At 41.5% G+C, this 16,741-nt stretch overlaps 1 protein-coding gene and 1 pseudogene across 2 annotated transcripts in view; both read left to right on the forward strand.

Annotated features, from left to right (window-relative positions):
* Nucleotides 1–3,580, forward strand: part of LOC120061372 (MAP kinase-activated protein kinase 2-like) — a 24,738-nt gene extending 21,158 nt beyond the window's left edge. The window contains exons 6-10 of one of the 2 annotated variants that reach the window (XM_039011141.1): nucleotides 60–135; nucleotides 246–370; nucleotides 560–645; nucleotides 1,711–1,791; nucleotides 2,037–3,580. In XM_039011141.1, coding sequence (XP_038867069.1) covers nucleotides 60–135; nucleotides 246–370; nucleotides 560–645; nucleotides 1,711–1,791; nucleotides 2,037–2,180 — 512 coding nt within the window. In that variant the 3' untranslated portion in view covers nucleotides 2,181–3,580. The remainder of the gene's footprint in view (nucleotides 1–59; nucleotides 136–245; nucleotides 371–559; nucleotides 646–1,710; nucleotides 1,792–2,036) is intronic. The other variant, XM_039011142.1, reaches the window with a different exon arrangement.
* Nucleotides 3,581–6,681: 3,101 nt separating this feature from the next.
* Nucleotides 6,682–9,734, forward strand: LOC120061654 (annotated as a pseudogene).
* The last annotated feature ends 7,007 nt before the right edge of the window (nucleotides 9,735–16,741 follow it).

Here is a 16,741-nt window from a genome sequence, read left to right on the forward strand (position 1 = left end):
TATGTTCTTTAAATATAATGCTAGAATGTCTTTTGGTTTTTCTCCCTCCTTTATCCCAGCTCCTGAGGTTCTTGGTCCAGAGAAGTACGACAAGTCCTGTGATATGTGGTCTCTGGGCGTCATCATGTATATTCTGTAAGTGATACAAAATAGTTTGACAGCATGAATCATTTCCCAATAGCAGCATTTACAGGACGTAGCATGTTTTGGTTTGTGTAAATGTTCCTCTCCACCTCTCTCCCCAGGCTGTGTGGGTATCCTCCCTTTTACTCCAACCACGGCCTGGCCATCTCCCCAGGGATGAAGAGACGCATCAGGAACGGACAGTACGAGTTCCCAAACCCAGAGTGGTCTGACGTGTCTGAAGAAGGTAATAAAAAGAAGCCAGGGGCATTTATATGGGCCAAATTCAAAATGAATATCATGACATTGATGGGAATTATGTATAAAAACAATATACATTTTAATTTCACATATACTGCATAGGTGCAGTTTTAATTCTGTATGAATTGCTTACAATAGTTGTAACTCTGATTTCCTGTGTTTTTCTCTCTCCCAGCCAAGCAGCTGATCCGCCACCTGCTGAAGACTGAGCCCACCCAGAGGATGAGCATCACAGAGTTCATGAACCACCCCTGGATCAATGTAAGCACAGCACCCCTCTGTGTTCCCCCTAATATACCCTTTGGCCTAGGTGGTACACCCATTGAGCAACTGTTGCTACAGTGTGTTTTGATCACAATGTAATAGTACAAGGTTATTATTAAGAATATGTACAGAATCCAATACACTGTGGTGTTAAGTTCTTTTTTGTGATATCTGTACTTTACTATTTATATTTTTGACAACTTTCACTTTTACTTCACTATTTTTCTAAATAAAATAATGTGCATTTTATTTCAATGCCTCTGATCTGGCGGACTCACTAAACACATGCTTCGCTTGTAAATTACGTCTGAGTGTTGGAGTGTGCCCTTGGCTATCTAAAAATAAATAAATGGTGCTGTCTGGTTTGCAGTGGAGTAAAGTATTTAAGTAAAAATACTTTAAAATACTGAAGTTGTTTTTTTGCTGTATCTTTACTTTACGATTGATCTTTTTGACAACTTCACAACATTCCTAAAGAAAATAATGTACTTTTTAATCCATACATTTTCCCTGACACCCAAAAGTACTCATTACATGTTGAATGCTTAGCAGGACAAGAAAATGGTTATCAAGAGAAGAGAACATCCCTGGTTATCCCTACTGCCTCTGATCTGGAGGACTCACTAAACACATGCTTTGTTTGTAAATTATGTCTGAGTGATGGAGTGTGCCCCTGACTATCCGTACATAAATAAAAAACAAGAATAGTGCCATCTGGTTTTCTTAATATAAGGACTTTTAAATGATTTATACTTTATTACTTTTGATACTTAAGTATATTTTAAACCAAATACTTAGTATTTTACTGGGTGACTTTTACTTGAGTAATTTTCTATTAAGGTTTCTTTACTTAATAGTAAAGATGCCTTAAGTTAAGGACAAATTCTTATTTACAATGACGGCCTACCCCGGCCAAACCCGGGGTACTTATCAAGTATCCTCCAAGAATTTCTGAATAGTTTTCACATTTCCAGTTTGCTCCTATATTCACGTGCCTTGGTTTGACACAATGTGTTTTCTAACGCTATGTGCTAAAGCTAACCCATGCTGGTCTTCCTGCAGCAGTCTATGGAGGTCCCTCAAACCCCTCTCCACACCAGCCGTGTGCTGCAGGAGGAGCAGGACGTCTGGGAGGAGGTCAAGGTGAACACATGCACAGACACAGACACTGTAGTGATTTGATAGTGTTCTTTCTGCTTCTGACTTGGATCCACACGGCTCTTCCATGCTGATTGAGCACAACAATATCCTACTCTAGACTGTACAACATAGAAGCAAACACTCTACACAATTGCGTATTTGCTTCTTTAGATTTTCTATGTGCTTTACACATGATTTGAAATTGTTTCTATGTGATATGCTAATGGTGTTTTTATTTTTGTTACTAGGAGGAAATGACAAGTGCCTTAGCAACCATGAGAGTGGACTATGAGCAAATCAAAATCAAGACCATCAAGGACTCGACCAATCCGCTGCTGATGAAGAGAAGAATGAAGGCAACCAAAGCACTCACTGAAACACCGGGCCTGTGAAACAGACACACACACACTCATGCGGTGAAAGAGAGCTAATAGGACAAGCAGAGATTAAGGGGTGAAAGTCAGAATCTCAATCTTTTTTTTCTCCCCATTTTAGGTTTTAACTTAATTTTTAGCAGTTTTATTCTCATCGTTTTACCCCCTTTAATCTTTTTTTTTAACATTGCCATTCAAGGTAAAGAACTATATTTTTTTGTCTGCAAAGAGATCAGATGTTTATCACATGGTATCTGTGAGGCAGTGGGTTTTGTTGTTGTTGATCACTATATGCGAGCCGACAGCACTGTAACTAATTCAGTATCCGACCCATCTCTGTTCTGTGTTCTTCAATGTTGATTCCCCTCAGTATTGGCCACATGGTTCTCATGATGATACTGTCGTGGGTAAGTAGCTTAGAGACCATGGAAACATCCAGTTATACTGTGGTTACCCCTGCTTTAAGGACATGGCTATGTCTAATATTTGTTTTCCTGCTATGCACTGGAAACATTACCTGTGCACTGAAGGGCCACATTAGTTAACTCTTCACAATGGGGGATGCAATGTTTTCTGTTTCAATTGTATGTATTTTAGTTTATTGCTTTAGTTGTCATTCGTTGTATATACTTATTCACACCAACGGTATTCATTTTCTATTTGTTGTGTGGGACTTTTTCTTTGCCATGAACTCTTTGCTTTGTTTTAGATTGGACTTTTGAATTGTATGACTGAAATTTAATGGGTTTTCTTTGTTGGTTGGGTTTGATTTCTTAGCCAACACACCTGTAGCCAGAACTATAACTATAACCACCACCATTAAAGTGGACTGACTGTTTAGAAAGGAAGACTGTGTGCCTTGAGAACATTGGGCCGAATTCTTACTTGAGACCTGTGCACGTAGCCTAACTTTTCACACACCTCCCATTGACGTTATCCGTGATTGACACAAATTCAAGGTCTGTGCACTAGTCTCAAATTTGGATTTTTCCCAATGTGATGACAGTGAGGGAATATTCAAGCCACCTTGTGGTAGACAGTAGTGCAGGGACATTGTTATCCAATATCCACCCAATAGAATGAGCTCACAAAAGCCCATAGATGGTGTAGCCCATGTCACTTCTCCTGATGAAAGTCACAGATTAATGCTGATTGCACTCTTTTGAAAATCTTATCAGAGAATTCTTACTACTGAACTCTACAACATCAGTGTCACTAACTATCGGTTTCAACACATCACCAATAGTGTTGTTCAGGGTTTCTGCTGTGGTAGGTGATGGGGAACACTGAGGGTAAGGGCACCATTGTAATGCATGGGGGTATGGCGGTACACATATGAAATGTAGCACATCTAGTCTCAAACTGCTGTACTAATGTCCTGGCTGTCTTTTACTGTGGATTAAAACCCGTACAAAGTCGCTTGTCCTCTCGAAAGTGTTGATTTGGTATGTGACTGGTGGTGTGCCAGAATCCTAAAGTAGCCTTGATGTCATACTGAGGCAATGTAAGACATTCTCCTGTTTGTACAGCCCTTTACCACCCTCTGCTGTCATGGAGATGGAAAGACAAGCTTTCAACCTCTGATATATGCGTGACTTGGAGTGGACGATTTTGTGATGTAATGCAGGGTTCTAAGGCTACGTTTACACGGGCAGCTCAATTCTGATATTTTTACCAATCACAGATCTTTTTCAGAGTTGGTCTGATTGGTCGAAAGACCAATTAGTGAAAAATGTCAGAATTGGGCTGCCTTATTTTGCGTCAATACACTGCAAGGAAGAGGTTTAAATAAGATATTTGGTTATGTCATTATTGCTATGTCCCCTGATGTGTTAGGTGGTGTGTGGTCACATCTAGATCAAAGATAAAAGGCCCACACACTGGCCTGCATTAATTAAAACAAATGATCAAACGGAATAAGTAAGCATTCTATTTAAGCATCCTGCTATAACAAATATTTTTTTCCTATTCAAACTTTTTTGATATTTTCCAATGCCAAAGATGACCAGTGTTTCTGGAATAGAAGGCTGCTTTATGTGCAGCTAGGTTCTTGTTCCAGCAGTGCATTTGTCTTAATTGAAGATAAGTTGAATCAGGTGTGTTAGTGCTGGGTTCAAACAAATTATGCACACTGTGTGGTACTCCATGTCTAAGATTGGTCACCTTAAGTTATGCTGTGTTCATAACTAAGTTGGAAGGTAGTAATTAGCAGTTGTGAAGTTGTAAATATTAGATAGATGCATTCACATGCTGTGAACCTATTGAGAAACGTTGATTGGATAATGGCCAATAAGCTGTGCCAACCATAACTAAAAGTACAGCTGCCATGCTTGTAAACAAATTAGTGTTCAAAAACCACATTAATATACTGAACAAAAATACAGACGCAACATGTAAAAGTGTTGGTCCCATTTTTCATGAGCTGAAATAAAAGATCCCAAAAATGTTCCATACGCGCACTAAAAGCTTTTTTCTCTCAGATGTTGTGCACAAATTTGTTTACGTCTGTTAATGAGCATTTCTCCTTTGCCAAGATAATCCATCCACCTGACAAGTGTGGAATATCAAAAAGCTGATTAGACAGCATGATCATTACACAGGTGTACCTTGTGCTGGGGGACAAAAAGTTACTCTAAAATGTGCAGTTTTGTCACACAACACAATGTCTCAAGTTTTGAGGGAGCGTGCAATTGCTGACTGCAGGAATGTCCACTGTCGTGACTTGACTAACATTAATCTGAAGACAGTTAATTAGATAAGTAACAATGTTTAATTGTTACCCGATTTAAATTAATCATGTAACAATTAACTCAGGATCTGGGGCACCACGAGAGTAATTCTTTAATGAGTTACCATCTACTGAATTAAACTCTAAAAGGTTTTTACCTATCACGTCTATAAACAGTAAACTTATCAATCATAACCTCAAATCATATCATCATTCTGAACAGTTATAACCTTGCATCTGCAAAAACCCGAGCCTTATGATTCAGTACTACACAAATTGGTTTATTTATTTACTAGCTAATTAAGTGGGAACACAGGATAAACATACATACTGCACTGGTTATTGACTGGAGACGTAATAACCTAATCCCCGCTAGTTTCTCTACGGGTGAAAGGATTGAAGTTATTAATTGCAAACCTGATATTACCTATTTGGATTCTCGTGGACAGTCATGACACAACCAGAACTTTTACCAAAGAATGTCATGTTAATTTCTCTACAATAAGCCGCCTCCAACATCCTTTTAGAGAATTTGTTAGTACGTCCAACTGGCCTCACAACTGTAGACCACGTGTATTGCGCCGTGTGGGCGAGCGGTTTGCTGACGTCAACGTTGTGAACTGAGTGCCCCATGGTGGCGGTGGGGTTATGGTATGGGCAGGCATAAGCTACGGACAACGAGCACAATTGAATTTTATCGATGGCAATTTGAATTCACAGGATCTGTACGCAATTCCTGGATGCTGAAAATGTCCCAGATCAAATCACATTTTATTGTGTAGCGAAATGCTTGTGTTCCTAGCTCCAACAGCTCAGTAATACCTAACAATACATAACAATACACACATCTAAAAGTAAAAGAATGGAATGGCATTGACTAAAATACAGTAGAATAGAATACAGTATATACATATGAGATGAGTAAAGCAGTATGTAAACATTATTAAAGTGACTAGTGTTCCATTATTAAAGTGGCCAGTGATTCCATGTCTATGTATATAGGGCAGCAGCCTCTAAGGTGCAGGGTTGAGTAACTGGGTGGTAGCCGGCTATTTAACAGTCTGATGGCCTTGAGATAGAAGCTGTTTTTCAGTCTCTCGGTCCCAGCTTTGTTGCACCTATACTGACCTTGCCTTCTGGATATAACGGGGTGAAAAGGCCGTGGCTCGGGTGGTTGATGTCCTTGATGATCTTTTTGGCCTTCCTGTGACATTGGGTGCTGTAGGTGTCCTGGAGGGCAGACAGACCGCACCACCCTCTGGAGAGCCTTGCGGTTGTGGACGGTGCAGTTGCTGTACCAGGTGGTGATACAGCCCGACAGGATGCTCTCAATTGTGCATCTGGGGTGTGAGGGTCATAGTTCTTCCATGGCCTGCATACTCACCAGACATGTCACCCATGGAGCATGTTGGGATGCTCTGGATCAACTTGTACGACAGTGTTCCAGTTCCTGCAAATATCCAGCACCTTCGCACAGCCATTGAAGAGGAGTGGGACAACATTCCACAGGTCCCAATCAACAGCCTGATCAACTTTAAGGTATCTGTGACCAACAGATGCATATCTGTATTCCCAGTCATGTGAAGTCCATAGATCAGAGCCTAATGAATGTATTTAAATTCACTGATTTCCTTATATGAACTGTAACTGAGTCAAATTTTTGAAATTGTTGCATGTTGTGTTTATATTTTTGTTTAGTATAGATTACCTTTTATAATGTTTTGTTGCATTTCACTGCCTAAAATGCTGTTATCGAGGTAATTTCCCTAGTAGGTGACGTCAGAGCTCAGCATGTGGGAGAGGTCAGAGCTGAGGGATGATAGACGAGTTTCCCATTAGTAATTACCTGTTGGAGGGCCTGGATTTTTCCCAGTCGTATGTGGTAAATACCACCTTCTCACTTGGTTATGAACGTAGCATTATATACAGCCTATTTTTCATGTACCTGTTTGAAACCTAAGCACCTGAGGTAGTAGGTATGGTCCTATTAAACCATGACACAGATGGCTCCTACTGCTGGTTATATTCATACCAAACCATAGCTAATCATAGTCAGTGAGTTGAACTTCAAGGACCAAGCCAAGGCACTGAAACAGGAAACACTTTGCATTCTTTCTGCTTGGTGTCATGTTGTTCACAACCCTGGCCAATCTTCACTACACACAGAGAGACCAATTATCAAGTCTACCTCAGGCACAATCAGTGGTGCCAGCACCCTATGTGGTGCCAGCTCCCTAATACAGAGACTGAGGTTTAGATGCAGACACTTGGACAAATACCGGACATTTTAATCTACAAAAAACTAATGAAGTCATGGATTTAGACCTGAGGTTGTTTGTAGTTTGAGGTTGTTTCCAAGTAAGCCCATATTACTGACCTCACTAGTAGAGTTCTAATTACAATGATACTGTAAGTCCATCAGTGGCCTGGCAATATCCAGGTAGACCCAATATTCATCCATTGCTCTTGTCATGTTCATACTCCATTAAATGGAAGGGCATTGTGTTTGTGATAACAGACAATGGTAATTACATGTGAAGTGTTAACGACACCACTTTGGTTTTTGACTTTCCTTTTCCACAGCTGAAGAGGATGCAGATAAGTTGAACTTGAGATCATTTGCATAATTCAGGTAATTCTCTCCTGTTTTCCAGGTAATAGAGGAAAGGGACACTCTTTAGGGAATAGTGGTCATCTGTCTGAATGGGCGCCAGTCAAGGCGTTTGCTAACTTTCTCCACAGTTTAAAGACTATAACTTGCATTTAAGCTTCAAAGCTGTGAATTTGTTCCCCGAGGCGTTCTGACAGAGTGGAGCACGTTTTGGTGTGAAGGTCTAATTGGATTGATTGCAGTCATACCTTGGCATGTTTTGTATGATTGTATGTGGTCTCATACCTTAACCTCTTTACCAGCATCTCTTTCCCGAAAGGCTTTACATAGAAACATCAAGGCATAACCCTTGTTGCTAAGCTAAAGCTGAGTTAATGACAAGGCACAACAGAGAGAGAGGTGGAAAACAAGGTTGTTGAAGACCAGATGGTCTAACGTCATAGATTTAGCCGGTGGTAATTTGTGGAATAGACACTGGTTGGAATGTGGTTTTAACCAATCAGCATTCAGGATTAGACCCACCCGTTGTATAATGTATGGGTTGTAAAGTGACAGAGTGGCTGGGCTGCAGCTGGGGATGACGAGAAGGGGGAGAGGGCTATTTACACAATGGTAAATCCCCTCTCCAGCACAGATTGAAGGAGACACTGCAACAGAGACTGGGGAGGAGGAACTGCCTCTAAACAACTGTGGTTACTTTACTTTAATGTATATTTATTTCCATTCATTTGAGAAATTATGTATTTAAATGAAAGCGATTGTTTGTTGATAAAAACACTTGAAAATTCTCAGAGTTTTCATTAAACAACAAGGTTTTGAGAAAGAGTAATGGGCAAACTTCAAGCATTATCAAGCCTTGATTTTACAGTTTTGTCTTGGTATTCACTTGTAAATGACTAATGACCTAGCTTTGTATTTTAACCTTTATTTAACTAGGCAAGTCAGTTAAGAACAAATTCTTATTTACAATGACGGCCTACCCCGGGCAAACCCGGACGACGGTGGGCCAATTGTGCGCCACCCTAAGGGACTCCCAATGACAGCCTTTTGTGATACAGCCTTGGAATCGAACCAGGGTGTCTGTAATGACGCCGCTAGCACTGAGATGTAGTGCCTTAGACCGCTGCACCACTCAGAAGCACTGAATGGCAAGTACAATAACTCTTTTCTAGACTCAATTTCAACACAATTGGAAAGTAATAGGTAGAAAATAGTGTTTTTTATTTCAATCAATCACAAAGAAAAGTAAAATGTAACCCAATTATTATAATTTAAGCACCACAGTGTACACCTGTGTTCTGATCTCTGTTCCCCTTCCTCTCCCTGCAGTGACCATGCAGACGGACGGTGGTGTTCCTGATCGTGGCTGGACTGGTGGACCTGAGCTTCACCCAGCACTCCAGTGGCTCAACTACCTGCGAAGCCACTGCCACCCCTCGTCCATGTGGGCCGAGCGGCTGGACGATGACTGCCCCCTAGAGTGTGACTGCCTGGCCAGCTTCCCCGTAGCCATGTACTGCCACAGCCGCAATATACAGCACGTCCCGTATGTCCCCTCCCACATGAAGTACGTCTCCCTGCAGCGGAACTAGATCACAGGCATCCAGGATGGGGTCTTTGACAAGCCACCAGCCTCGTCTGGGTCATCTTGCACCAGAACCTCAGCTCTTACAAGGTGGGCAAGAACGTCTTCAGCAAGCTCGCCTGTACTTGGATAGCAACGAGATGGCCCGCGTGCCCGTGAACCTACCCAAGTCCATCAAGGATCTACGCATGGGTCACAACAAGAATTCCAAGATCCATGTTTGAGGGGATGACCTACCTCACTTACTTCCATCTTCATGTCAACACTGTTGAAGAGGTCAGGGGGGCTTTCAAGGAACTCAAGTCTCTGACTACTGGATATGAGGAAAAACAAATTGAAGAAGATTCCAGATAACCTCCCTCAGGTGTTGCATCAGCTCTACCTGGAGTTTAACGACATAGCAAGCGTCCCTGTGAACTTCCTCACTACGTATCCCAAGCTGCAGTTTGTCAGGCTGGCCCATAACAAGTTGACTGACAGAGGGATTCCTCCCAACACGTTCAATGTCAGCGGTCTGGTGGAGCTGGACCTTTCCCACAACAAACTGGAGAAGATTCCCACCATCAGCAAGAGAACCTCTACCTTCAGGCTAACCAGATTAACGGTAAGGAAGTGTCTGTTATTCCCATCGTGATATTCTGTGTGTAGCATTCACTTTCTGTATAATGCCATATAAAATGGACATGTCAATCTGATCCTGGTTTGTGTTGTACTGTAACAGTCTGATTATGGTAATGTAGTTGAATAAATATCATGTGGTCGTGGTCGTATGGGTTAAAAGATTATACATTTGAAAAAGTACTAAATCGAATTTCACTATATAGTTGGCCAAAGAGGTGGCTATTGTTTATTGTTTTCAACTTTTAGATTTTCTTTTGTATGTCAAGTGAGAGAGAAAAACAAAAAACAATCCCAAACATTGCTGTTAGGTAGGTATTCAAGAGGAAATTGTCAATAAACTGTGCCTTCTCCCTCTCCTCCTGTCAGAGTTCTCCATGGGCATTTTCTGTAACCCTACCTACCCTCTACCATCTACCATTATTGGTTGCATTACAATTCTAGAAGTATGTAGCCTACTTGGTCGCTCCTTTTTTTATTTTTTTTATTTCACCTTTATTTAACCAGGTAGGCCAGTTGAGAACAAGTTCTCATTTACAACTGCGACCTGGAGTGATAGATGTGCATATTATGATGTGCAAATAGAGATACTGGGGTGCAAAAGAGGAAGAGGGTAAGTAATAATATGGGGATGAGGTAGTCGGGTGTTCTATTTACAGATTGGCTGTGTACAGGTACAGTGATCGGTAAGCTGCTCTGACAGCTGATGCTTAAAGTTAGAGAGGGAGATATAAGACTCCAGCTTCAGAGATTTTTGCAATTCGTTTGAGTCATTGGCAGCAGAGAACTGGAAGGAAAGGCTGCCAAAGGAAGTGTTGGCTTTGGGGATGACCAGTGAAATATACCTGCTGGAGCGCGTGCTACGGTTGGGTGTTTCTATGGTGACCAGTGAGCTGAGATAAGGCGGGGCTTTACCTAGCAAAGACTTATAGGTGACCTGGAGAAAGTTGGTTTGGCGACGGATATGTAGTGAGGGCCAGCCAACGAGAACATACAGGTCACAGTGGTGGGTAGTATATGGGGCTTTGGTGATAAAACAGATGGCACTGTGTTAGACTACATCCAGTTTGCTGAGTAGAGTGTTGGAGGCTATTTTGTAAATCAATCAATCAATCAAGTTTATTTTATATAGCCCTTCGTACATCAGCTAATATCTCGAAGTGCTGTACAGAAACCCAGCCTAAAACCCCAAACAGCTAGTAATGCAGGTGTAGAAGCACGGTGGCTAGGAAAAACTCCCTAGAAAGGCCAAAACCTAGGAAGAAACCTAGAGAGGAACCAGGCTATGAGGGGTGGCCAGTCCTCTTCTGGCTGTGCCGGGTGGAGATTATAACAGAACTATGCCAAGATGTTCAAAAATGTTCATAAGTGACAAGCATGGTCAAATAATAATCATGAATAATTTTCAGTTGGCTTTTCATAGCCGATCATTAAGAGTTGAAAAACAACAGGTCTGGGACAGGTGGCGGTTCCATAACCGCAGGCAGAACAGTTGAAACTGGAATAGCAGCAAGGCCAGGCGGACTGGGGACAGCAAGGAGTCACCACGCCCGGTAGTCCCGACGTATGGTCCTAGGGCTCAGGTCCTCCGAGAGAAAGAAAGAGAGAAGGAGAAAATTAGAGAGAGCCAAGATTTTCAAATGACTTTTCAAATGACTTTTCAAATGACATTGCCAAAGTGCCCTTGAACAGGGTATGGTGGTAGGTGCCAGGTGCACTGGTTTATGTCAAGAACTGCAACGCCGCTTAGTTTTTCACGCTCAACAGTTTCCCGTGTGTATTAACAATGGTCCCCCGCCCAAAGGACATCCAGACAACTTTACACAACTGTGGGAAACATTGGAATCAACATGGGCTAGCATCCTTGTGGAACGCTTTCGACACCTTGTACAATCCATACCCGACGAATTGAAGCTGTTCAGAGAGGTGCAACTCAATATTAGAAAGGAGTCCTTAATGTTTTGTGCAATCAGTGTATATCATTATGTATGGGGGTAAATTGGTATTCAAATGTTTTTTGTTGTTGTATCAAAGTACCATTGGACAATGCTCAATGCAGTAGTCAATGTTTATTATATGTTACTTACCTTGTTTTCTGTTTTGCTGTCTTTTTAGCTACCACTAAAGCTGTCATAAATAATGTGAAATTCACGAATGATTGAAGCTTTTGTGCTTTGCTACACACGCAGTACAGTCATTCTCTCTCTAAGCGGCTCTCAAGGTGCACAGATAACGTTTCCATTCCCCTGCTCAGACATTGCATGCATGCTATGTCATCGACTGACAGATTGCTATAACATATGATGTGGTTAGCTGATAGGTAAAATACCTATCCAGACGTAATAAGATCTTGCATGCGTTAGCAACACCTTGGCAGAGGAATGCGCCCAACATTTTAGTGCCACTTTATTGGAACTAACTGCCTTTGACTTGCCGTGCCCTTTGTGCTACTGTCAGGGCCGAATCCTAACTTGAGAAATATGTGCATAACTTTCTGTTCTGAAAAATCATGTGTTGGTGTCAATGAGAGATTTATCCTGAGTTTTTTGCGGCCATGTTTATCTAGGATCAGCCCTCAGTGTTTTGCTTCCCTCATGTGGAACAACGTTGTATTAGACAAGTAAGTACATTGTATCCATTACTTGTGCAGTTAGTGAAAGTAATGGATTCAATAGATATGTGAATGTGATATGTCTCAGTACTAAATATGTAATGATGGATAATCAGAAACTGACAAAGACCATGTTTGGATCTGAAATTATCTAAATAATTACACACATTTTAAAGGCTGACCAACCAGTATAATGCAATTAAACAGTGTTTACTAGATACACATAGAAAGAAAAAACAACAGTTTTTTGCAAGCAGGACTGAAAACCAGCCCCATGTTCCTCCTTTGCCTTCTCCCTCCTGTTTCACCTTAAAGCGCTCACTCCAGGCTGGGCGGCCCTCCAGAAAGTGCTTATCTTATTCTGGTGCCAATTTTCACATATTTGAACTAAATCATATTTGGACATCTGTCAAAGGCTCCTCTTTTCATCTTAAACAGCTGCCTTTAATCCCTAACAGACAGCAGCTCCATCGAGTCATGGGAATGCTTTTCCTCTTCTCGTAACGGAGCAGGAAGGGAGAGATTATTGACACATTATGCAACTCATACCATGGCATCCACACCAGGGTTAGGCTCAATTCAGAATTGAATTGAGAATGTTTCATAAATTCCAATTAAATTCTTGAATTTGAATTGAATTTGAAGTGAAGTACTTAACAGGATACAGAATTGCAATTCAAATTTTAATGAAAGGAAATACAATTCAATAACATGCAAATGCCTCTTCTATTCTATATTAGGTGTAATCTATACAAATATACTGTATATTTTGTACATAAAAGATCATGCATGTTGTTATATACGAGCATATCAAATATTGTTGAAACAATAGATTTTCGGGAAAAACTCTTAAAATGAATGATCAAGGAAAACAAAACAATATAATTGATTTCCCAGAATACATTAGTGTTACCTTTAAATTGATGCCTTCAAAAATAAGCCAAACTAAATGGTTGTTAGGAATATAATTGACTATTCTAAGCACTAAGGTTAAACGAGTATATAAACATTGTTTCCAGAGGAAAGTGATATATTCTTTGGTATCTGGAAGTGTGAACTGTCAGATTCAATGAAACTCATGTTCTATGACTGAGGGGAATTTATTTGAATTGCACTGAATTAAAATGTACTTCCTGTCATTCAAATTCTACATAATGTGGGGAGTGGCCAATTCAATTCCAATTTCAACTCATGAGTTGAATGGGAGTCAATTCCAAAATTCTGAATTGAGCCCAAACCTGATCGACACTGAGGATATGTTATACACTTGTAGAAGGTTATGGATAATTAAAACACATTTTGGATTCCTTAAAAAGTATTCAGGGAAAAGCTTGTGCCAGTAGACCAACACCACTGCTAGCCTGTGTATTGTCTACGAGAAGTGTTAACTGCTAAAAAAAAATGCAAGGGCGGTTTCAGTCTTCCCCTGACGGAATGGCAAAGCTTTTGATATCTGATGCATCTGGATTGATGGAATTATTGTTGTTATCATAACTGCTATTACACTCGACACTCAACCCTAAGCCTAATATGTTTTCCAAATATCTATAGATCCAGTTAATTTTAAACCAGAGTTGAGAGTGCTTTAACGAATCTGACAATTAGAGGGATGCAGATTGACTCAGTTCAATAGCTCGGACTTGAACTCCTCCCAAAGTAATGACAAGCAAATTAGTATCAGTTTGCAGAGTAATATCCACCATTGCTATCCAGGTGCAGGGTGGGAATAGGTCATAATGTCTAGGCATTCCAGGTGTTTTAATGTGTTTCACTCAAACCAAAGATCTGATAAGATTGGTCTTGATAAACAGATAGGCCTGCATGTTGTTGAATTCGTTTTCCCATGTTAGAGCCAATATCAGCAACAATGAAACCCCTCTAAATTAAATGTATGCATATTTAAATGAATTACAGTATTATTGCTGATCATGTGTTATTTGAGACCTTCTGTAATGCTGATCCGAGCTCTCTTTTAATAACTCAGTATTTATTCTAGGATAACTGTATAGTAACAACAGAATACGTTTTCTAGGCCCAGGGTGTAGAAACAGCTGTATTAATAGGTAGGCCTACAAGTAGACTTAAACGTTTTTAAATAAACTCAGCCAAAAAAGAAACGTCATTTTTTCAGGACCTTGTCTTTCAAAGATAATTCGTAAAAATCCAAATAGCTTCACAGATCTTCATTGTAAAGCACATATGTCAGAGTCAAGGCCCGCGGGCCACATCCGGCCCGCGAGAAGGTTTTTTACGGCCCCTGGGATGATCTTGATTTATTATTAGAACCGGCCCGCAGACCGCAGCAAGCCGGCAGCCCGCAGATCTTTTACACGCACCAATACTACATTTCCCACAATGCAACGGTGACGCACCGAGCAGTAGGCTGCTTCATTTCAATATTTATTGGCACAGCAGTCGTCAGCATCACAGTAAAATTAACTTTCAGATACCCATCAAAAATGGCAAAACGGAAGGTGGACACTGAGAACCGGGGGTTTCAAACAAGGTGGGAGTCGGAGTATATGTTCACGGAGGTAGCTGGAAAACCTGTGTGTCTTCTGTGTGGAGAAAGTGTGGCGGTACTGAAAGAGTATAATCTGAGACGACATTATGAAACGAAACACGCGGACAAAAACAAGAATATGGACATGGAACAAAGGCTACAAAAGGCAGAGGAATTAAAACGAGGCCTCAAATCTCGACAGGCTCTGTTCAAAAAAGCCAAATCACAAGGCCAGGCTGCTGTCAAGGCCAGTTTTATTTTGGCAGAAGAGATCGCTAAATCAGCCCGGCCATTTACGGAGGGGGATTTCATCAAAAACTGCATGATTAAAGTTTGTGACGAAGTTTGCCCAGAAAAAAGGCAAGGTTTTCAGTAGGTTCAATTAGGTTCACTAGACTATATGCGTCATTTAAAAATTTTTCAATGAACATTCGAACAGTCCGGCCCTCGGCTTGTAGCTAAATTTTTTATTTGGCCCTCCGTCCATTTGACTTTGACACCCCTGTTGTAAAGGGTTTAAACAAGGTTTCCCATGCTTGTTCAATTAACCATAATCAATTAATGAACATGCATCTGTGGAACGGTTGTTAAAACACTAACAGCTTACAGACGGTAGGCAATTAAGGTCACAGTTATGAAAACTTAGGACACTAACGAGGCCTTTCTACTGACTCTGAAAAACACCAAAAGAATGATGATCAGTGTCCCTGCTCATTTGCGTGAACGTGCCTTAGTTTATTTTATAGGCGTGCTGCAAGGAGGCATGAGGACTGCAGATGTGGCCAGGGCAATAAATTGCAATGTCCGTACTGTGAGACGCCTAAGACAGCGCTACAGGGAGACAGGACGGACAGCTGATCGTCCTCGCAGTGGCAGACCACGTGTAACAACACCTGCACAGGATCGGTACATCCAAACATAACACCTACGGGACAGGTACAGGATGGCAACAACAACTGCCCGGGTTACGTCCGTCATGGTCTGGGGCGGTGTGTCACAGCATCATCGGACTGAGCTTGTTGTCATTGCAGGCTATCTCAACGCTGTGGCGTTTCAGGGAAGACATCCTTCTCCCTCATGTGGTACCCTTCCTGCAGGTTCATCCTGACATGACCCTCCAGCATGACAATGCCACCAGCCATACTGCTCATCCCGTGCGTGATTTCCTGCAAGACAGGAATGTCAGTGTTCTGCCATGGCCAGCGAAGAGCCCGGATCTCAATCCCATTGAGCACGTCTGGGACCTGTTGGATCGGAGGGTGAGGGCTAGGGCCATTTCCCCCAGAAATGTCCGGGAACTTGCAGGTGCCTTGGTGGAAGAGTGGGGTAACATCTCACAGCAAGAACTGGCAAATTTGGTGCAGTCCATGAGGAGGAGATGCACTGCAGTACTTAATGCAGCTGGTGGCCACACCAGATACTAACTGTTACTGTTTTGATCAGGGACACGTTATTCAATTTCTGTTAGTCACATGTCTGTGGAACTTGTTCAGTTTATGTCTCAGTTGTTCAATCAATCAATCAAGTTTATTTTATATAGCCCTTCGTACATCAGCTAATATCTCGAAGTGCTGTACAGAAACCCAGCCTAAAACCCCAAACAGCAAGCAATGCAGGTGTAGAAGCACGGTGGCTAGGAAAAACTCCCTAGAAAGGCCAAAACCTAGGAAGAAACCTAGAGAGGAACCAGGCTATGAGGGGTGGCCAGTCCTCTTCTGGCTGTGCCGGGTGGAGATTATAACAGAACTATGCCAAGATGTTCAAAATGTTCATAAGTGACAAGCATGGTCAAATAATAATCATGAATAATTTTCAGTTGGCTTTTCATAGCCGATCATTAAGAGTTGAAAACAGCAGGTCTGGGACAGGTGGCGGTTCCATAACCGCAGGCAGAACAGTTGAAACTGGAATAGCAGCAAGGCC

The sequence above is a fragment of the Salvelinus namaycush genome, chromosome 16, assembly GCF_016432855.1.
Source record: "Salvelinus namaycush isolate Seneca chromosome 16, SaNama_1.0, whole genome shotgun sequence".
NCBI classification, from domain to species: domain Eukaryota; kingdom Metazoa; phylum Chordata; class Actinopteri; order Salmoniformes; family Salmonidae; genus Salvelinus; species Salvelinus namaycush.